The 23,810-nt window shown below is 42.8% G+C and overlaps 1 protein-coding gene across 1 annotated transcript in view; it reads right to left on the bottom strand.

The window, feature by feature from the left end:
• Positions 1 to 23,810, bottom strand: part of LOC110502650 (transmembrane protein 150A) — a 79,575-nt gene that overhangs the window by 26,029 nt on the left and 29,736 nt on the right. The window contains exon 5 of the mRNA XM_036960328.1: positions 11,985 to 12,052. Within this exon, the coding sequence (XP_036816223.1) occupies positions 11,985 to 12,052 (68 nt within the window). The remainder of the gene's footprint in view (positions 1 to 11,984; positions 12,053 to 23,810) is intronic.

The following is a 23,810-nucleotide window of genomic DNA, read 5'->3' as shown; positions in this document are numbered from 1 at the left end:
GTGTTGTTACACGTGGTCTGCAACTGCGAGGACAATCAGCTGTCCGTCCTGTCTCCCTGTAGCGTTTTCTTAGGCGTCTCACAGTACGGACATTGCAATTTATTGCCCTGGCCACATCTGCAGTCCTCATGCCTCCTTGCAGCATGCCTAAATTCACGCAGATGAGCAGGGACCCTGGGCATCTTTCTTTTGGTGAGTCAGTAGAAAGGCCTCTTTAGTGTCCTAAGTTTTCATAACTGTGACCTTAATTGCCTACCATCTGTAAGCTGTTAGTGTCTTCACGACCGTTCCACAGGTGCATGTTCATCAATTCTTTATGGTTCATTGAAGAAAAAATGGAAACAGTGTTAAAACCCTTTACAATGAAAATCTGTGAAGTTATTTGGCTTTTATGAATTATCTTTGAAAGACAGGGTCCTGAAAAAAAAAGTTTATTTTTTTGCTGAGTTTAGTAATGCTGCACACTCAAAGAAAGGTTAAAATCTCACCTTTCTGGTAAATTGCAAAGGTATAGTCACTTTCGAAGTACACAGTACAAATATGATACAAATATTTAAAGAATTATATGATGCATTACCTATTCAACAAAACTGTATGAATAAGGCTTGAAATGACTTATATACTTTCTAAATATAGCATAATCAACTTATAAAACGACTAACTATAAGATTTCACCCTCCTTATAACTGTAAAATACAATTTGTATGTTTAGTGTTAGAATAAATGTGCACAGGGCTTCCTGAACTCGTTAGGAACTTGCCTTTCATCTCATATTCATTTTGTCTGTCTATGACACTATGACAAACAGAACGTTTTTTGTTTAAAATCTATGAATAATATTAGATGAATGGCTAGAAATCGATCTTTGACTGTGCTACCGTGATGAAACCACTCTTCTGCAGCACTACGATGTCAGCGGCTGTGATTTGTAATTTTAATGTTATTTATTTTACAGAATTTGCACAACCTTTCACAACTTCGTTACTGTTGTATTTCCAGCCCCAGTTTAAACATATCAAATCAAACTTTATTTGTCACATGCGCCGAATACAACAAGTTTAGACGACCATGAAGTGCTTACTTAACCAACAGTGCAGTTCAAGAAGAGTTAACCCTAAATGAAGCAAATGTAAGTTTGGTTATTACTTAGTGACATCATTTCAGTTATATTATTTGACTTTAGGGGCAGTCAATAAAATAATTAAACATGGTTGAATAACCAGAAGCTAGTAGACATTATTGTTATGTTAAAAAGTTCAATAAAACATGTTGGAACATATTTGTTTCATTTGGTTTTGTATTCAGTTAGCACAGTATGAATTCATTACTATGATCTCATTGTAGAATTGAAAAATAAAAATGTTATTAGATTTTTTTCTATAAATCGTGCAGCCCTAACACAAACACACACAAATATATTTAAATCAGTCCCAACACACCTCAGTTAAATAGGGTCAGGAAATTCTCTGGGTTGTCAAATGCACATACAAACACGTGTTATTTGGCTTGACCGCATGCTGTGTATTTATGAGTAGTAACTGGCAGGAAACAATGCATTTACACCCAAACACTGCCAGTGTGTTTACTGCCTTGTTAAAACTGGTGATATTACTGGAGTGTAGTAGCCTGCAGGCGGTTGACATTTTGGGATAGGGTAGATAATGTCATACCAGGGGTATCTAAGTAGTTGTAGCTCAATAGGATTAAGGCGGCAAGAAGAAACCTGCTCTGCAGTACCATATCCTAACTTGAGACTGCCTTCAAGATGGAATCCGCGCCACTGTCTTTCCAGCACCTTTGTTTTGTGGTCGAAATTGAGCTGAGGTGCATTGAACAGTGTAGTAAAAAATCAAAACAGATCATATTCTGCTGTTCTATCACATGTACAATTATTTCAAAGAGGGAATGTCAGACATTTCTCTTGGTTTGTACCGTTCCATGTTCATTATTATAGAACTCACTAACTGCACCTGCTTCCTGACTCCATGCGTCTACGTTACAGTTTCATTTCATAACAATTGAACATTCTGTCATAAAGAGCACATTTTCGAATTCAGAAAAAACAAGTTCTCATCATAAAAAAGACTAGCCTATAGTAGTGGCAATTAAGGTAACATGGTTGACGACTTCATCTTAAAAGCGCCATACATGAAAGCTTGTTGTTTGCAACAGTGAATGGCAGTTGAAAGCAAGCGGCACAAAATAATTGTCATTGTTAAAACATTTCTAGCCTGTCCTATGGGTAACAGTGTTGACGTGTTAACCTCGACCCACACAGTTTTCCACCACAAAATTTGCCAAAAGAGTAGGACCAGCACACATGCTTTTACACTGCTTTTACTATTAAATGTTCAATGTTTCACCACATTAAAACAAGAGTTCAGTTCACGTAACAGGCTTGACTTTAAAATGAGGGACAGACGTAAGTGAATCGCTAATCTCATGAAATAAATCATCTTCAGAAATGACTGTCAAAGCAACAACATAACTAGGACTTTACAATTATGGTGAAAGTAGGAGAAATGTTGGGCTTAAGTAGGTTAAAATCTTCATAGATGTCACAGAGGTTGCACAGAGGGACATGTCAAAATGAAGAAGTCTTTATTCATATAAAAAAATCTGATTTATTGAATTCTCCATGTGGCCTATATTAAAAAGGTACTGCATTTAATATACAGTGCCTTGCGAAAGTATTCGGCCCCCTTGAACTTTGCGACCTTTTGCCACATTTCAGGCTTCAAACATAAAGATATAAAACTGTATTTTTTGTGAAGAATCAACAACAAGTGGGACACAATCATGAAGTGGAACGACATTTATTGTATATTTCAAACTTTTTTAACAAATCAAAAACTGAAAAATTGGGCGTGCAAAATTATTCAGCCCCCTTAAGTTAATACTTTGTAGCGCCACCTTTTGCTGTGATTACAGCTGTAAGTCGCTTGGGGTATGTCTAATCAGTTTTGCACATCGAGAGACTGAAATCTTTTCCCATTCCTCCTTGCAAAACAGCTCGAGCTCAGTGAGGTTGGATGGAGAGCATTTGTGAACAGCAGTTTTCAGTTCTTTCCACAGATTCTCGATTGGATTCAGGTCTGGACTTTGACTTGGCCATTCTAACACCTGGATATGTTTATTTTTGAACCATTCCATTGTAGATTTTGCTTTATGTTTTGGATCATTGTCTTGTTGGAAAACAAATCTCAGTCCCAGTCTCAGGTCTTTTGCAGACTCCATCAGGTTTTCCTCCATAATGGTCCTGTATTTGGCTCCATCCATCTTCCCATCAATTTTAACCATCTTTCCTGTCCCTGCTGAAGAAAAGCAGGCCCAAACCATGATGCTGCCACCACCATGTTTGACAGTGGGGATGGTGTGTTCAGCTGTGTTGCTTTTACGCCAAACATAACGTTTTGCATTGTTGCCAAAAAGTTCAATTTTGGTTTCATCTGACCAGAGCACCTTCTTCCACATGTTTGGTGTGTCTCCCATGTGGCTTGTGGCAAACTTTAAACAACACTTTTTATGGATATCTTTAAGAAATGGCTTTCTTCTTGCCACTCTTCCATAAAGGCCAGATTTGTGCAATATACGACTGATTGTTGTCCTATGGACAGAGTCTCCCACCTCAGCTGTAGATCTCTGCAGTTCATCCAGAGTGATCATGGGCCTCTTGGCTGCATCTCTGATCAGTCTTCTCCTTGTATGAGCTGAAAGTTTAGAGGGACGGCCAGGTCTTGGTAGATTTGCAGTGGTCTGATACTCCTTCCATTTCAATATTATCGCTTGCACAGTGCTCCTTGGGATGTTTAAAGCTTGGGAAATCTTTTTGTATCCAAATCCGGCTTTAAACTTCTTCACAACAGTATCTCGGACCTGCCTGGTGTGTTCCTTGTTCTTCATGATGCTCTCTGCGCTTTTAACGGACCTCTGAGACTATCACAGTGCAGGTGCATTTATACGGAGACTTGATTACACACAAGTGGATTGTATTTATCATCATTAGTCATTTAGGTAAACATTGGATCATTCAGAGATCCTCACTGAACTTCTGGAGAGAGTTTGCTGCACTGAAAGTAAAGGGGCTGAATAATTTTGCACGCCCAATTTTTCAGTTTTTGATTTGTTAAAAAAGTTTGAAATATACAATAAATGTCGTTCCACTTCATGATTGTGTCCCACTTGTTGTTGATTCTTCACAAAAAAATACAGTTTTATATCTTTATGTTTGAAGCCTGAAATGTGGCAAAAGGTCGCAAAGTTCAAGGGGGCCGAATACTTTCGCAAGGCACTGTAACAGGCTTTTGAAATGCAATATTGGTGAACAATTTCAACTTAAAATATCAAACGGACATAAAAGGCACTCTTTTCGTTGTTGTTGTAATATCCCAAATGGTTTACTAGTTGTCTAGTATGTGCTTCATAAATGTGCAAAGAGTATAAAAATTGGAATTTATACCAGGAATGGGCAACTTGTTCTCATTCTGAGAAATATGTATGTTCTTAACCAGGTAGGCTACTTAATTTCAATATCTTAAAGTGAACAGGCTATGTTGTTCAAACAGTTGGAGACGGACATGAGGGTGTATTCATAAAAGTTAAACTTTTCTGCCTTGTTTGCAAGCAAATAGATCCAAGTTGGCTAGACTTTAAATATAATGATTAGCTGGCTACTCACTAGCATGCGGGCTTGTGCTTGAGAGATTGTTTATGAGACTAGTGTTCATTTTCTACAACGCCTGCTATAAGAAGTTGTTAATTATTAGTGAATGTGCATTGTGCATGGTTCTGGTACAATTTGTAACAAAAACATAATTTTCATAAGCAGACTTGAAAGCCAGATCAGTGATTTTTGAAAAATAGCAGGTTCAACTATTTTGACAAAATAATTAAATTATTATTGGGTCTTATGGTTGTGGAAGGCTTATATTTAGCCTAGGTATAATTTCACATGCTGCAGTGTATTGACCTTAAATTGTGCAACAAAGCTTATTTAGAAAAATCTAGATATATATCGTGAATAGCCTAAACGTTTGAAAAACATTGAGATATGATTTTTAGGACATATCGACCAGCCCTAGTTTGAGTTAGTTTGGGCAAAACACTAATTTGACCCTCTATGGAATGGTGAGTCTCCCACGAACACGTAAATGTTGATTGTCTTGCTCTAGGATGCCCACTAGCCTCACAAGGCTCGTCTGAAGAAAAATATGGAAGTATACAGTGCATTCGGAAAGTATTCAGACCCCTTGACTTTTTCAAAATGTTGTTCCGCAACTGCGTTATTCTAAAAATGATTACATTTATTTTTTCCCTCATCAACCTATACACAAATCAAATTGTATTTGTCACATGCGCCGAATACAACAGTGAAATGCTTACTTACATGCCCTTAACCAACAATGCAGTTTTAAGAAAATATTTTTTTTTAAAGTAAGAGAGTAACAAGAGCGGTGCTATATGCAAGGGTACCGGTTCAGGGTCAATGTGTTAATGTGCGGGGGTACCGATGTCAAGGTAGTTGAAGTAATTATGCAGGTAGGGTTATTAAAGTGGCTATGCATAGATGATAAGAGAGTAGCAGCAGCGTTGGGGGGGGGGGTTAAATAGTCTGGATAGCCATTTGATTAGAGGTTCAGGAGTATTATGGCTTGGGGTAGAAGCTGTTTAGAAGCCTCTTGGACCTAGACTTGGCGCTCCAGTACCGCTTGCCGTACGGTAGCAGAGAGAACCGTCCATGGCTGGGGTGGCTGGAGTCTTTGACAATCTTTGGGGCCTTCCTCTGACAACGCCTGTTATAGAGGTCCTGCATGTCAGGAAGCTTGGCCCCGGTGATGTACTGGGCCATACGCACTACCCTCTGTCGTGCCTTGCGGTAGGAGGCGGAGCAGTTGCCATACCAGGCAGTGATGCAACCGCCAGGATGCTCTTGATGGTGCAGCTGTATGCCAAATCTTTTCAGTCTCCTGAGGGGGAAAATGTTTTGTTGTGCCCTCTTCACAACTCTCTTGGTGTGCTTGGACCATGTTAGTTTGTTGGTGATGTGGACGCCAAGGAACTCGAAGCTCTCAACCTGTTCCACTACAGCCCCTTCAATGAGAATGGGGGCGTGCTCGGTCCGGCCTTTTTCTGTAATCCACAATCATCTCCTTTGTCTTGATCACATTGAGGGAGAGGTTGTACCACACAGTCAGGTCTCTGACCTCCTCCATATAGGCTGTCTCATCGTCGGTGATCAGGCCTATCACTGTTGTGTCATCAGCAGACTTAATGATGGTGTTGGAGTTGTGCCGGGCCGGGCCGGGCCGTGCAGTCATGAGTGAATAGGGAGTACAGAAGGGGACTGAGCACGCACCCCTGAGGGGCCCACGTGTTGAGGATCAGTTTGGCGGATGTGTTGTTACCTACCCTTACCACCAGGGGACGGCCTGTCAGGAAGTCTAGGATCCAGGATCCATCAGTTTCAACGTCAACAGTGAAGAGGCGACTCCAGGATGCTGGCCTTCTAGGCAGAGTTGCAAAGAAAAAGCCATATCTCAGACTGGCCAATCAAAATAAAAGATTAAGATGGGCAAAACAACAGACACTGGACAGAGGAACGCTGCCTAGAAGGCCAGCTTCCCGGAGTCGCCTCTTCACTGTTGACGTTGAAACTGATGTTTTGTGGGTACTATTAAATGAAGCTGCCAGTTGAGGACTTGTGAAGTGTCTGTTTCTCAAACTAGACACTAATGTACTTGTCCTCTTGCTCAGTTGTGCATCGGGGCCTCCCACTCCTCTTTCTATTCTGGTGAGATACAGTTTGCATTGTTCTGTGAAGGGAGTAGTTCACAGTGTTGTACCAGATCTTCAGCTTCTTGGAAATTTCTCGCATGGAACAGCCTAAATTTCAAGAACAAGAATAAAGATTCAGAAGAAAGTTCTTAGTTTCTGGCCAATTTGAGCCTGTAATCGAACCCACAAATGCTGATGCTCCAGATACTCAACTAGTCTAAAGAAGACCAGTTGTATTAGTCTTCAGTTTTCAGCTGTGCTAACATAATTGCAAAATGGTTTTCTAATGATCAATTAGCCTTTTAAAAATGATAAACTTGGATTAGCTAACACAACGTGCCATTGGAACCCAAGAGTGATAGTTGCTGATGTAGACGCCTATGTAGACATTCCATTTTTTTTTAAAAAGCAGCCGTTTCCAGCTACAATAGTCATTTGAATGTGTTTTCCTTTTTTTAGGAAACTAGGCGTACTGGGTCACTACTTCACAGGAGAGCTTAACCTTCTTTTTTTAAATCAAAATACGTTTTTTGGCAGAAATGCCTTCTGGAACATGTGAACTTTCATGTGCCTTAATAACAAACTTGTATGCCATCTGTAAATATGAATAAAATGGTTAAATTACGAGTCTAGTTGGTTTAGCCACAGAAAAAGACGCTAGCCATTCCCGCTAGCCATAATTGGCTGAGATAATGAGTGGGCTGGACATGCCGGGAGATTCATTCGGATTGGTCTGCCATATAGCACTCTTCTGTCTATTTGAGCTGGTCATTAATCCTGTCTAACAAGGCTTTTTTATTTTTTATTATATATTGCGTTGTAGATCTGCATAAGTGTTGCTCTCCACTTTCTGGAGGACCGAGTTATGAAATCAGTGGAATTCAAGTATGATAGCCAAGGAGATGGAGAAAACACCTATCTCTGGATTACATCTTCAAACTAAAGATAACCATGGCATCCAAGACAGAGGGAGAAGCGTTCATCCATGATCAGATATTATACATTTCAAATTTTGTCTGAAAGTCATTTTCATTGCAAGTTAAAGCTTACTGTTAGCTGGCTAGCTCACTAGATAACGTTACGTGTATGATCTGTGTAGTAATATTATTCATATCTAAAAAAACATTTGCATGGGTAATTATAGCCTAATGTTAGCTAGCTAACATTGAACCTAGTTGGTTAGCTTCAGCTACCTGCAGATTCATGCATGGTGTATGTTTACCAAAGACAGTAATGTGAAGAACAACATGACCTGCACCAAAGTCAGATTAAGGATATGGGTCAAGGACTAGACACAGTGTATTTTTACTACTACATTTTGCTACTACTTTCACCACTTTTAGTCTTGAAATCTTTGGTTGTTTACTACATTAATGTATTCACTCCGTTTAGCACATAGCCTCACATGTGAATCCTTAAAGAGATGAGTGGGGCTAACATGCTGACCAGACCGGACCTCGCGCGTGCCAACGAGCGTCTGTGTTGCCAAGGGCTAAATTAGAAGTAATTCCTATTTCTGATGCAGATCGCGCTGCAAGTCCTGCCTCTCCCATCTCCTCATTGGTTTATAGAAGCAGGTAACCACATGCCATCTCCTCAATGGTTATACCCACGTGGTTGTTGAAAGACTAACTGTTTTGCCCGGTTGTCGTGGTAATACTATGAAAGTGTAGATGCCAATCACCATATTAGTTCAAAGATTAAAAAGCCTGGAAGGAGGAGAGATGACTAGAAACGATTTGGTTGACCGTTTTATGTGTGGATTAATTGTTGGCGTGGAGGACCTTGTGCATTTCAGGTAAAATAACAATTCAATGTTTATATCCCAGGGCAAGTTAGCTAGCAACAGCAAGCTAGCTAAATGGGACAAATCAGCTAGCAAGTGCAAGCTAACTAGCTAAATTGACATACATGTTTAATGCTTTTCGACCTGTCCCCAAATTAATGTCATTGGTTCAGTTTGTTTTGATATTTGAACCTGCGTGTCGTGATTGCGTTTGGTGTAGGGGGACAAAATAAATTTATGCACGATGGCACACGCGCTCAGCCGGTTTAGGTTCCGTGTAAGGCTTAAGAGGGTGTGAACGATGTTGAATGGGTGTAGACAAAGAAGAGCTCTCCAGTAGGTGCACCAAAACATTCAGGGTACGATATACAATTTTATATTATGCTGCATAGGTGGTGGGTCACAAATACCTTTTCAATAACCAAAAATTGTATATTTTCAGCTGTTTGAAGCTGGTGTACAAAACCGAAAGTAAATGACGCAAAAACTAAACTTAAGAACGGGAAGCATAGCGCACATAGGAGAGATCCACCGCTTCTTAGACTTGCTTTCAATGAGAATTACACATTTCTATGTGAATTTGGTTGGGTAGCCACAAAAGTTACATATTACACATTTAAGCTCCATTTCTCAATGTCAACCTCTTGCCCTTTATCCCTAGTTCCTACACCAGATATCTCCAATCCTCAAGGGCCACAGTGCATGCTGGTTTTCATCCTGAACTTTTAACCAGCTAATGTTTTCGTCCCAAAAAATCCCCAATCAGTAACATTGGTGTATAAATAAGATATACGGTCCAGGGAGAACAGAAAAACGGCAGGACTGTGTGTAGCCTAACTCAAGGCCCTGAGGGGTGAGACAGACTCCTATGGACCAGAGTATGGTATGACTCTGATAGTGACTGCTGCAGAGTCAGTTTACTGACTGAACCAGAGGGTGTGATCCATCCCTGAGCCCTTGTTCTATGCACAGTCCTACACGTCTTCAGCTCACCACCAGCCAACTATAATAACATCCTATTGTTTCAGCCAGACCTCAGGGACCCAGTGGTGTGTGTGTGTGTGTGTGTGTGTGTGTGTGTGTGTGTGTGTGTGTGTGTGTGTGTGTGACCGTGTGATGGCTGGATTATGTAACTGATGACTTTAAGAATGTTAAGAATATGTTAACTGTTAACTGTTAAAAGGCTTAAAAGGCTACACTAAGCTAAGTCATCTATACTCAACGTTGTTTCAAAATGTCCAGGCGAATGCCCACATACACAGAGAGTGTAGAGCTCAGACAGAACATGACCCTCGCTCAGGGGTCATGGTTGAGTAAGAGCTCCAGACCAACACAGAGACTTTCACTGCTGGGTGCCAGGTGGTTCACACTGGACTGCTATGGACAGAGAGCTGGCAGCTGTCCCACCTCCCCCCACCACCACATATACACACACACACCCACACAGTCAAATGTGTGTCTCCCTAGCAGAAACCAAGGCCATACAGAGACTCAGTGGTCATAACCACAACATGATGACCATCACAGTGCTGGTCAGATTGTAGTAACCCTGAAGATGACATGCCAAAAGTGTTTCTCAAATTTCATCAGAACCATAAACTAATGAGCTAAGGCATCTGCTTCTATATACTCTAAAGAAGCATTTCCCAGATGCTTTTATCTGAACAAAAGCAATGTTTCTTCAATTTATACAGACCATCTAAAGCGCCCTCTCCCTGTTTTCTATCCAATATGGCGTGATTGGCTATCTGTGTTCTCTGTGAGATCAAGTCAGAGCAAAGTCAAGGAGACTCCGGGAATGAGAAATGTCCTGGGCTACATCCCAAATGGCTATTCCCAATATAGTATTAGTGTACTACTTTTGACCAGAGCCCTATGGGCCCTGGTCAAATGTAGAGCAATATGTAGGGAATAGGTTGTAATTTGGGTCACAGTCCTGCACTCAAAGATATAATGTTAAAGCTGCCACAGCCAGCCAGCAGACCTTAAATAGCAGCGCTCATCAGTTCTCCTCTCCCGTGATAGTAGGGTAGGGACACAGAAACACACACACACACACAATTAAGTGATAATGCCCAAGAAGCCAGTGTTTGGAGGAGATTGGCACAGGTGTTGTTATGCCCGAGATGAAGTCGATGCCCACCAAACCGTGCCAATATATCCTCCAAACACCGGCTTCGAGGACATTATCACTTTTATACAACGGGTTACCAACATACTTAAATAATGATTGACAGATTTTCGTAAAAACGCTACTGATATGAATTTATTCATACTATAGTCCCGAAACAAATCCAGGGTTGCTATTGGTTCGGTTGCCAGAGACGCAACCCAGTCATTCAGTCTATTTGTTCTGTATCTATGGACACGACCCAGTGTTCATTCTAAATGTCCCATTGCCATACTGGCTGTCAGCGTTCCTATCCCTTGCTTGCCAGCTAGCCAACTACGGCGAATTTACAGTCACGTGGAACAGTGCAGACAGAATAACAACAGTAGCTGCATTTATTTAAGTTGTTTTGTAGTGACATTTATTTGGATACTTAATAACAATGAGCTAATGAAGCACAATTTTGCCTGGCATAGAAAATGTGCTCTCTCATTAGGGCACTGTTGTTCAGAGGAGCTAGCCTACAACATAGCTAACACAATCACTTCAAACTGAAGCTGGAAACTAGCTACACTTCATTTTGTTTTACCTTTTTTTTCAATTGACATTTCTTTGTATATAACAATAAAATGATGCCAGCTAATTCATGATTTCGATCTACACGTTCATTACTATGGAATAGTTGAAGATCGAATTTGAATATTGAAACAAAGTTGCAAATGTCAGAGAAACAGACTGAGGTTTATACAAATCTCCGCTGTTGAAAACGAAATGTTAGTCTAAAAGAAATGTGAGATAATGTCTAAATGCTTTTATAGTGGAGATCAAGTTCATAACTTCCCTGCCAGGGCTGATGAGACAGTGGATTGCGCAGTCAGATGGAACAGAGTAAATAGGCATTTTAACGTCATAGATTTAGCCGGTGGTAACTTGTGGAAAAGGCACCGGCTGGAATGCACTTTTAACCAATCAGCATTCAGGATTAGACCCGCCCGTTGTATAACTATGAACACACACACAAACAGCCATAGACATTCACAGGCATACACACACACACACACACCATGCAGAGCTGGGATGGCTCTCTTATGCTTGGCATGTGTCCTGCTGCCCGCCCGGCCCACCCAGACATAGTGTATAACATACACACCCGCACACACACACACAGGCATGCCCAGCGCTGTGTATCTATGGGGTGGGCTCAGCCACAGCTGGGAATCATTGACTGGAGCTGTTACTCAAACTCCAACACACACAGGGCACGACACGTGCATATGATGTATGAGTGTATGTGAGTGAAGAGTATAGACTCACCCATGAAGGATCCAGTGCTGCAGATGAGGCTGAAGAAGCAGCTTTCTGGAGGAAGAGTGCCACATTTACTGTTGAAGACAGCAGAACAACCAAAAGACAAATCAGATCACCACCAAACATCAACAAACAAAGAATGTCTCTCGCTCCGTGTGTGTGTCTAATCTGCCCTTTCTCAGTTGGATTAAAGTCTGTCCTCTCCTCGACTCCTCCGTTCTCCTTTCCTCCGATAAGTGGTCGCCATATGTAGGAGGGTGTAAATTTGTTAATAGGTGAACAAAGGAGTTTGCTCCTCTCCTCGATTGCCTCCTCCGGATTCTAAGGTGTATCCTACCACAGAAGAGTTTTGAAATCCTTTGAAACAACTGTGGTTTCCTCGGAGGAGAAAAGCATGCACAGACATTGAAAAATGATACGATACTTATCAATTTTTCTAGAAAATGTCTAGCATAACTAGTTACATTTCTTTTGACCACTTTACACAAGATGGCGTAGCAGTCAGACGTCTTTTTCTTGTCTCGTCCCATGTATACATCTTTTTCTTTGCATTCTTTTTATTTATTTTTATTTTTCTTTGAATTTTACCCCTTTTTCTCCCCAATTTCGTGGTATCCAATTGTTGTAGTAGCTACTATCTTGTCTCATCGCTACAACTCCCGTACGGGCTTAGGAGAGACGAAGGTTGAAAGTCATGCGTCCTCCGATACACAACCCAACCAAGCCGCACTGCTTCTTAACAAAGCGCACATCCAACCCGGAAGCCAGCCGCACCATTGCGCCGGAGGAAACACCGTGCACCTGGCCACCTTGGTTAGCGTACACTGCGCCCAGCCCGCCACAGGAGTCGCTGGTGCGCGATGAGACAAGGACACCCCTACCGACCAAGCCCTCCCTAACCCGGGCGACGCTAGGCCAATTGTGCGTTGCCCCACGGACCTCCCGGTCGCGGCCGGTTACGACAGAGCCTGGGCGCGAACCCAGGGACTCTGATGGCACAGCCCTTAACCACTGCGCCACCCGGGAGGCCACTTTGCATTCTTTTAATATTTTTCCCAAACCTCAACTTCAAAATACTCTCCTGCAACCCACCTCACCCAATGTGGTGTGGACCTGTTTATTTTCTAAAGTATTTCTATTTACCTCCGAACTGGAATACCTCAACTGAAGCTGGCTAGCTAACTAGCTACCAGCTACCAGCTATCAGTCAGCTAACCACTGCTAGCGGTCATCAGCTAACCTTTAGCTCGGAAAGCTGTCGCCAGTTTGTACAACGCGTTTCAAGCCAGAGAATACCGGACCTATTTTTCTCTCCATATCCTACCGCAAACTATTAACCTTTTCATCTGGATCAACGCAGCAGGCTAACCGCAACCCGGGTTGACTACTCCTGGCTAACGTTTCCGTCCTGGAGCTAGCACCAACTAGCCTGGAGCTAGCCCATACTAGAACCATCCAGGGCCACTCCTGAAGCCCACATAATCTGCCCGAGGTTCCCAACAGGGCCCTCAGGCGCGACGTCCCCTGAAGGCCCATTCTGCTAGCCGTAGCCTGCTAGCTATCTAGAGCATATTGGACTGTTAGCTGATACTTCAGCCAGTTTCTTGGACCACTATACCCATTTTGCTACTTGGAACCCTACTAATTCCACAACTGGTCTATCGACGACACCACACGAGGAGGCAAAAACAGACTTTCCCCCATCGCGACGTCCCTGTAAGGCCCTAATGCTGGCTTGCTAGCCCCGGCCTGCTAACTGTCTGAATCGCCGTGTCCCCAGCCAGCCCAACCACTCACTGGACCCATACGATCACTTGGCTACGCATGCCTCTCCCTAATATCACTATGCCTTGTCCATTACTGTCCTGGTTAGTGATTACTGTCTTATTTCACTGTAGAGCCTCTAGTCCTGCTCAATATGCCTTAACCAACCATGTTGTTCCACCTCCCACATATGCGATGACATCACCTGGTTTAAACGTCTCTAGAGACTATATCTCTCTCTTATCACTACTCAATGCCTAGGTTTACTTCCAATGTACTCTCTTCCTACCATACTTTTGTTTGTACATTATGCCTTGAATCTATGCTATAGTGCCTAGAAATCTGCCCCCTTTACTCTGTTTTTCCAAAAGTGCTAGACGAACAGTTCTTATAGCCTTTAGCCGTATACTTATCCTACATCTCCTCTGTTCCTCTGGTGATGTAGAGGTTAATCCAGGACCTGCAGTGCCTAGCTCCACTCCTAATCCCCAGGTGCTCTCCTTTGTTGACTTCTGTAACAAATACCTGGGTGTCTGGTTAGACTGTAAACACTCCTTCTAGACTCACATTAAGCATCTCCAATCCAAAATTAAATCTAGAATCGGCTTCCTTTATCGCAACAAAGCATCCTTCCCTCATGCTGCCAAACATACCCTCGTAAAACTGACCATCCAACCGATCCTCGTCATCTATAAAATAGCCTCCAACACTCTACTCAACAAACTGGATGCAGTCTATCACAGTGCCATCTGTTCTGTCACCAAAGCCCCATACACTACCCACCATTGCGACCTGTACGCTCTCGTTGGTTGGCCCTCGCTTCATACTCGTCGCCAAATCCACTGGCTACAGGTTATCTACAAGTCTCTGCTAAGTAAAGCCCCGCCTTAATCTCAGCTCACTGGTCACCATAGCAGCACCCACCCGTAGCATGCGCTCCAGCAGGTATATTTCACTGGTCACCCCAAAGCCAATTCTTCCCTTGGCCGCCTCTCCTTCCAGTTCTCTGCTGCCAATTACTAGAACGAACTGCAAAAATCCCTGAAGCTGGAGACTCTTACCTCCCTTACTAGCTTTAAGCACCAGCTGTCAGAGCAGCTCACAGATCACTGCACATAGCTCACCTGTAAATAGTCCATCCAATCTACCTCATCCCCATACTGTATTTATTTATTTATTTATTTATTTATCTTGCTCCTTTGCACCCCAGTATCTCTACTTGCACATTCATCCTCTGCACATTCTACCATTCCAGTTTTTAATTGCTATATTGTAATTACTTTGCCACCATGGCCTATTTACTGCCTTACCTACCTTATCCTACCTCATTTGCACATACTGTATATAGATTTTCCTATTGTATTATTGATTGTATGTTTGCTTATTCCATGTGTAACTCTGTGTTGTTGTATGTGTCGAACTGCTTTGCTTTATCGTGGCCAGGTCGCAAATGAGAACTTGTTCTCAACTAGCCTACCTGGTTAAATAAAGATTCAATTAAAAAAAGAAACATGTATTTTGGAATTCCATCTATGTAAACATAATTCGCCTGATGACACGCTAGCAGAGAAGGAGAGTCTTTTATACAAGTGCATTTGTTTCCACGTTTCCTCTCATCCTCTCCTTGATTACGTTGAAACTTTTTCAAAAAGAGGTGTGGACGAAGAAAAGGACACAAGTATCGAGGAAATCCAATTCAGAAAAGGCCTGAGTGATCTCCTCTGCTATGCAACAGCATTTGACTTTTCACCTACTCTTCTAGCCTGTGTTCTAGGAAAATTAAGTGAAGGAACCAGCCATTATAGGGGGGAGGCAATCAGTCATAATACCGCCCTCCTGCCTGCCTGCTTTCGAGTGTTTTTGTGTGCTTATGTGTTCCTTTGTACGTGCGTGAGTGTGGCCTGTCTGCCTGGTCCTGTCTCCTGTTAACACTAATCCCTCTCAGCTGACTAGACCTCGCCACTCAGTCACACACACGCACTAAAAAGCACGCACACAAACACTCGAAGACAGACACTAAAAAGCACACACACAAACAAACACATACAGACAGACACTAAAAAGCACACACACAAACAAACACATACAGACAGACACTAAAAAGCAAGCACTCAACCCTTTCTCCCATTCATAGCCAGATTGGAGAACCATTCAAGAGTAATTGCAACTTCTAGAGGCAGGATATCCTGTAAGCTTTTTCAATACCATATATTTACATTCCCCCTAGTCTTTCACAGAAACCATATATTTACATTCCCTAATGGTACTTTGATGTTCAAAGCTCTGGGAATGGGAGAGGCTAAAGAAAGCACAAGTCTCTTTATTCTCTCACTCCACCATCTGAAAACAAACTCCTCTTTTCTGGGGAATTGACTGTGTGTGTTTCAAGTTAATGCCACGTGCACAATACAGTGAAATGCATTTCTTGCACGCTCCAAACCCAACAATGCAGTAATCAATATCAATGTAGCACAACAACAAAAAAAACATACGTTTAAACAAAAACACACAATAAATAAAAAGAAGAGAAACAACGTAGTAAGACAGTGTACAGTATACAGTGTCAGTATTACCCAATACCATATTTAAAATATGCAGGGATACTGGAGTGAAAGAGGTAGATTTGTATATGGGTAAGGTGACTAGGCATCAGGATGCATGATAAACAGAGTAGCAGCAACATACATGATGATTGTATGCAAGTGTGTGTAGAGTCAGTATAAATGTGTGTGTGTGTGTGTGCATATCAGGCATGTGCAGACCCGTGCCTTCCCACCCTTTCCTGCATCCATGGAGGAAGGCAGGAAATCTCAGCCGTCAGTTATTTTCAGAAACAGGAATCACACACAGATAGACACACACACACAAACACATATGCAGTAGGGCTAGGAATTGCCAGGGACCTCACAATACGATATTAGCCCAAGACTTTGGTGCTGACAAGATATGTATTGCGACTCTCACGATTCTATATGTATTGCGACTCTCACGATTCTATATGTATTGCGACTCTCACGATTCTATATGTATTGCCATTCGATACTGTGATTTTATTGCGATTCGATGTTCCAAACATATCGCTCACCATATGTCTGCTACAGAGGGACAAGAGAGAAATAAATAAAAGTGTTGCAAAGAAATTGGCTCCCTATTTAAAAAGAAGATGGAGAACAAGTCATGAAGGGAAAATACTGGAGTTTTGGTGCAGGTACAGCCAACTAGAGCAAAAAATAATATTGTCAAAACGATACGATATATCGTCAAAAATAATATCCCAATATGTAACTGTATACATTTTTCTCCATCACTAGTATGCAGACATGTGCACGCGTGTACTTCAGACACGTAATTGTGCACACGCAAACAGTTGTGTGTGACTACACACACAATCACAAGTGTGCACAGTCCCTTTGAGCTTCAGTCAATGAGTGCCAACTGGCTGGCGACTCAGGTTATGAGAAACAACAGCACCTTGTTCTAGATAGATAGATAAGATAGATAAGATAGATAAGATAGATAAGATAGATAAGATAGATAGATAGATAGATAGGAGAAAGGGGTGGTGAAGTGCAAGCGAGAGAGAGGGAGAAAAAATAAAAACAGAGAAAGGCAGCAGCTACTCTTCCTGGGGTCCAAACAGGAAAAAAACACAAAAAATATCATACGTAATACAATGCAAAATACATAAAAATGTCTCTTGACAGTGCACATCGTGCCGTAAGGTATTCTTTTATCCGTTTTTTTTAAATCTGGTTTTATTGCTAGCTTGAGTTACCTGAGGTGGCAGAGAGTTCCATGTAGTCATGGCTCTATTTAATACTGTGCATTTCCCAGCCTCTGTTCTGGACCTGGGGACTGTGAAGAGACCTCTGGCTGCATGTCTTGTGTGGTACTGATGAGTGTTCGAACTGTGTGCCAACTGCTTGAACAGACAGTTCGGTACCTTTACCAAACAACATCAGGGCTGCCAACTTCTGAAGAAAGCTTGGAGTGAGATTTGGTATGTGAATTTCATTGCCCCCTGAAAATTATACTGTTTTAAAGTGAATTTCCTGCCATTCTAAATATTTTGACATGGCTTATCCGTGGAGAAAAACAAGAAAAAAAAACAGAGGTCAGGTCTGTTCAGGATGCTTTGAACCTTAAATTAACATTTAAAAAAGTTGACTTTGTTACTCTGCGATTTTTGGTGGATGAAATTCAAAGTAAAAAAATTATATTAATGGTTGATGGCAATGGGTAACCAAATCATAGATTGCAGTCTCCTTGTCCATAGACAACTTTCAAGGTAAGGACACAAACATTTTGTAATTTGGGTGAACTATCTCTTCAAAATAAAGATAAAAGAAAATCCTGCTTGCTCTCCAGGAGGGTTGCCCTCCCTGAAGTTCTGGGTGTTTGAAAATGTTCTCGTTAAAACAATTTCTCAAAATCACCCAAACTTTATGAAACATCTAATGAATATGAATATTCAGGTGGCTTATGCCTACTAGTTGAAGATCCTTGCCATCACCTTACTCTACAAAGACAAAATATGATGAGTTTATGAGTTGTGAGTACCCCTACCTTCTCTGCCTAGCATGTGCACAATACTAAAATGTAAAACATTACATTTGATTCATGGAGCATTTAATATCCAATGCTTATTTGTATGACTTATTCAAAACGGTTAATAAATGGCTGCAAAAATACCTAGCCTCATATAACTCATTTTACTACACAAGTAGCCATATCGGATTTCAAATATGTGATTACACTGGCAAAATTGGGAAGAAGTGTAATAATAAAATACGTGTGGGGAATAACAGTAGTGTTCAGTAATGAGCCTTTATTAAACCCATTGTTAAGGAGAATTGTTCCACTGATCAGATTCAATTAAGTAAATAAATAAAATCTTCCGAAGACAAGATTACATGAATGTGCCCCGAAACACTAACCAAATAATTGTTATATTTATTGTCCCCTCTAGAATAAAACATATTTTGGGGTTCACAATCTGTTTGAAAAAATATTTTCACAGTTAGAAATCAGGTCACCCTACCAAATACTGTAGGTCTGTCTGCTGCCTTTTCGTTGTCACAGCCTAAACGCTAAACGAGGGGACAAATGCAAGTGTGGATTAAATCGACTTTAGCACATGCTGTTAAAAGGCTGCATTCTGCAATAAGGACTGAAGTAACAGCAACCTAATTTTGTTGACAACATAGTACATAAAACAGCGCTACAATGCTACTCTTTTCAGAGTTGTATAAACTCAGCAGAGAAGCTCCACTCGAATCTTGAGGGGCGTTTCTTTAAAACATTCATCCAATCCCCTTGATCCCTTACATAACTAGACCAATCACATGCTTCAATGTGCCGCTGTTCACAGTGCTGTGGCAAGACAGGACAATGATCGAGGTTCAGTTCCTGATGTTAAATTGCAGGTGCAGATGATCCAATTTCAAAACGATTTGGAGTTGAAAAGTTAATGAGCTGAATATGCAATGGACCAATTAAAAATAATAGTAGTACTTTTCAATGAGTGAGATATAAGAGGTGTACCGTGAGAAGAGGGTCAAATGCCTGTGTCTCAAGGCCAATGCGTGAGAGTTGGCAACTCTGCAACACCTCGCACAAAGACCAATAGTGATGCAGTCAATCTCTCCTCAACTTTGAGCCAGGAGAGATTGACATACATACTGACATTCGCCCTCTGTGTACATCTAAGTGCAATACGTGCTGCTCAGAGAGACATCAGAGATTGTAACGTTCTTTGTTTCACGGAAACGTGGCTCACTCGAGACACGCTATCAGAGTCGGTACAGCCACCTGGTTTCTTCACACATCGCGCCGACAGAAACAAACATCTCTCTGGTAAGAAGAAGGGCGGGGGGGTATGCCTTATGATTAACGAGACGTGGTGTGATCATAACAACATACAGGAACTCAATCCTTTTGCTCACCTGACCTAGAATTCCTTACAATCAAATGTTGACCGCATTTTCTACCAAGATAATTATCTTCGATTATAACCACAGCCGTATTTATCCCCGCCAAGCAGACACATCAATGGCCCTGAATGAACTTCATTGGATTCTATGTAAACTGGAAACCACATATCCTGAGGCTGCATTTTTGGATCCAAGATGGCGTAGCAGTAGGACGTATTGTCGTGTCGTGTCCCTTGTATATATCGTTTGTTTTCGTTTTTTTTCTTCACATATCTTTAAAACTTTTTGCTGAACCTCAACTTCTTCTAAATACTCTCCTGCAACCCGCCTCACCCAACGTAGCTATTTTTCCTAAAGTATTTATATTTACTTCGGACCTGGAACCCCTCAACTGAAGCTAGCCAACGAACTACCAGCTTCAGCAAAACATTGCTAGCGGTCTTCAGCTAACCGGTCATCAGCTAACCTTTAGCTCGGAAAGCTCTCGCCAGTTCGAACAACGCGACTCTAACCAGAGCATAACGGACCTATTTATTATTTTATTTTATTTTTCATCCCCGGATTCCCATCGCAAACGGAACATTTTGAGCTCCTGGGCTACAATATCCAGACCCACGACCGGTCCATCGATGTCACTGCATGAAGAGGAATAAACAGATACCCCCATCGCGACGTCCCCAAAGGCTAACTCTCTAGCCCTTGCTATCTCCTTGCTTGCAAATTCGGCCTGCTAACTGCTAGCTTGTTTAGCCTGGTCCGCTAACTGCTACCGTGTTTAGCACCGTCTACCAACTGTTAGCTTGTTAGCACAGGCCTGCTAACCGTCTGAATCGCCGCGTCCCAAACACTCACTGAACCCATATTTACTTTCTATCCCTTTTCGATTTTTAATTTGTTTATACCTTCCGGTAATCCTGCCTCACCCAATGTGATACGGAACCGCTATTATCTTTACATTTTTAGAACACACTCAAGAACCTCCAGAAGCTAACCAGCTAACTGGCTACAAGCTATTTGGTCATTGTTAGTTTTCTAACCTGGATAACACTCGCCAGTCCAGCTTCCCTGCCCCATCCACCGCTGCCCCTTGGACACTGATCACTTGGCTACATAGCTGATGCATGCTGGACTGTCCATTAATCACGGTAATCCATTCTGCTTGTTTATGTTTTATCTGTCGGCCCCAGCCGCACTTAGGCTCTGTGTGTAGTTAATCCGACCCTCTCTGCCTAATCAATCGCCATTCTACCTGCTGTTGTTGTGCTAGCTGATTAGCTGTTGTCTCACCTACTGTTTTAGCTAGCTCTCCCAATTCAACACCTGTGATTACTGTATGCCTCGCTGTATGTCTTTCTCAAATGTCAATATGCCTTGTATACTGTTGTGCAGGTTAGTTATCATTGTTTTAGTTTACAATGGAGCCCCTAGTTCCACTCTTTATACCCCTGTTACCTCCTTTGTCCCACCCCCCACACATGCGGTGACCTCACCCATTACAACCAGCATGTCCAGAGATACAACCTCTCTCATCATCACCCAGTGCCTGGGCTTACCTCCGCTGTACCCGCACCCCACCATACCCCTGTTTGCGCATTATGCCCTGAATATATTCTACCATGCCCAGAAACCTGCTCCTCTTATTCTCTGTCCCCAACGCCCTAGGCGACCAGTTTTGATAGCCTTCAGCCGCACCCTCATACTACTCCTTCTCTGTTCCGCGGGTGATGTGGAGGTAAACCCAGGCCCTGCATGTCCCCAGGCACCCTCATTTGTTGACTTCTGTGATCGAAAAAGCCTTGGTTTCATGCATGTCAACATCAGAAGCCTCCTCCCTAAGTTTGTCTTACTCACTGCTCTAGCACACTCTGCTAACCCTGATGTCCTTGCCGTGTCTGAATCCTGGCTCAGGAAGGCCACCAAAAATTCTGAGATTTCCATACCCAACTATAACATCTTCCGTCAAGATAGAACTGCCAAAGGAGGAGGAGTTGCAGTCTACTGCAGAGATAGCCTGCAAAGTAATGTCATACTTTCCAGGTCCATACCCAAACAGTTCGAACTACTAATTTTGAAAATTACTCTCTCCAGAAATAAGTCTCTCACTGTTGCCGCCTGCTACCGACCCCCCTCAGCTCCCAGCTGTGCCCTGGACACCATTTGTGAATTGATCGCCCCCCATCTAGCTTCAGAGTTTGTTCTGTTAGGTGACCTAAACTGGGATATGCTTAACACCCCGGCAGTCCTACAATCTAAGCTAGATGCCCTCAATCTCACTCAAATCATCAAGGAACCCACCAGGTACAACCCTAACTCTGTAAACAAGGGCACCCTCATTGACGTCATCCTGACCAACTGGCCCTCCAAATACACCTCCGCTGTCTTCAACCAGGATCTCAGCGATCACTGCCTCATTGCCTGTATCCGCTACGGAGCCGCAGTCAAACGACCACCCCTCATCACTGTCAAACGCTCCCTAAAACACTTCTGTGAGCAGGCCTTTCTAATCGACCTGGCCCGGGTATCCTGGAAGGACATTGACCTCATCCCGTCAGTTGAGGATGCCTGGTCTTTCTTTAAAAGTAACTTCCTCACCATTTTAGATAAGCATGCTCCGTTCAAAAAATGCAGAACTAAGAACAGATATAGCCCCTGGTTCACTCCAGACCTGACTGCCCTCGACCAGCACAAAAACATCCTGTGGCGGACTGCACTAACATCGAACAGTCCCCGCGATATGCAACTGTTCAGGGAAGTCAGGAACCAATACACACAGTCAGTCAGGAAAGCTAAAGCCAACTTCTTCAGGCAGAAGTTTGCATCCTGTAGCTCCAACTCCAAAAAGTTCTGGGACACTGTGAAGTCCATGGAGAACAAGAGCACCTCCTCCCAGCTGCCCACTGCACTGAGGCTAGGTAACACGGTCACCACCGATAAATCCATGATTATCGAAAACTTCAACAAGCATTTCTCAACGGCTGGCCATGCCTTCCGCCTGGCTACTCCAACCTCGTCCAACAGCTCCCCCCCCCCCCCCGCAGCTACTCGCCAAAGCCTCTCCAGGTTCTCCTTTACCCAAATCCAGATAGCAGATGTTCTGAAAGAGCTGCAAAACCTGGACCCGTACAAATCAGCTGGGCTTGACAATCTGGACCCTCTATTCCTGAAACTATCCGCCGCCATTGTCGCAACCCCTATTACCAGCCTGTTCAACCTCTCTTTCATATCGTCTGAGATCCCCAAGGATTGGAAAGCTGCCGCAGTCATCCCCCTCTTCAAAGGGGGCGACACCCTGGACCCAAACTGTTACAGACCAATATCCATCCTGCCCTGCCTATCTAAGGTCTTCGAAAGCCAAGTCAACAAACAGATCACTGACCATCTTGAATCCCACCGTACCTTCTCCGCTGTGCAATCTGGTTTCCGAGCCGGTCACGGGTGTACCTCAGCCACGCTCAAGGTACTAAACGATATCATAACCGCCATCGATAAAAGACAGTACTGTGCAGCCGTCTTCATAGACCTTGCCAAGGCTTTCGACTCTGTCAATCACCGTATTCTTATTGGCAGACTCAGTAGCCTCGGTTTTTCGGATGACTGCCTTGCCTGGTTCACCAATTACTTTGCAGACAGAGTTCAGTGTGTCAAATCGGAGGGCATGCTGTCCGGTCCTCTGGCAGTCTCTATGGGGGTGCCACAGGGTTCAATTCTCGGGCCGACTCTTTTCTCTGTATATATCAATGATGTTTCTCATGCTGCGGGCGATTCCCTGATCCACCTCTACGCAGACGACACCATTCTATATACTTCCGGCCCGTCCTTGGACACTGTGCTATCTAACCTCCAAACGAGCTTCAATGCCATACAGCACTCCTTCCGTGGCCTCCAACTGGTCTTAAACGCTAGTAAAACCAAATGCATGCTTTTCAACCGTTCGCTGCCTGCACCCGCACGCCTGACCAGCATCACCACCCTGGATGGTTCCGACCTTGAATATGTGGACATCTATAAGTACCTAGGTGTCTGGCTAGACTCTAAACTCTCCTTCCAGACCCATATCAAACATCTCCAATCGAAAATCAAATCAAGAGTCGGCTTTCTATTCCGCAACAAAGCCTCCTTCACTCACGCCGCCAAA

Source organism: Oncorhynchus mykiss, chromosome 23, assembly GCF_013265735.2.
Source record: "Oncorhynchus mykiss isolate Arlee chromosome 23, USDA_OmykA_1.1, whole genome shotgun sequence".
NCBI classification, from domain to species: domain Eukaryota; kingdom Metazoa; phylum Chordata; class Actinopteri; order Salmoniformes; family Salmonidae; genus Oncorhynchus; species Oncorhynchus mykiss.
The sequence above is the reverse complement of the archived record's forward strand: the minus strand, read 5'-3'. Positions and strand labels throughout refer to the sequence as shown.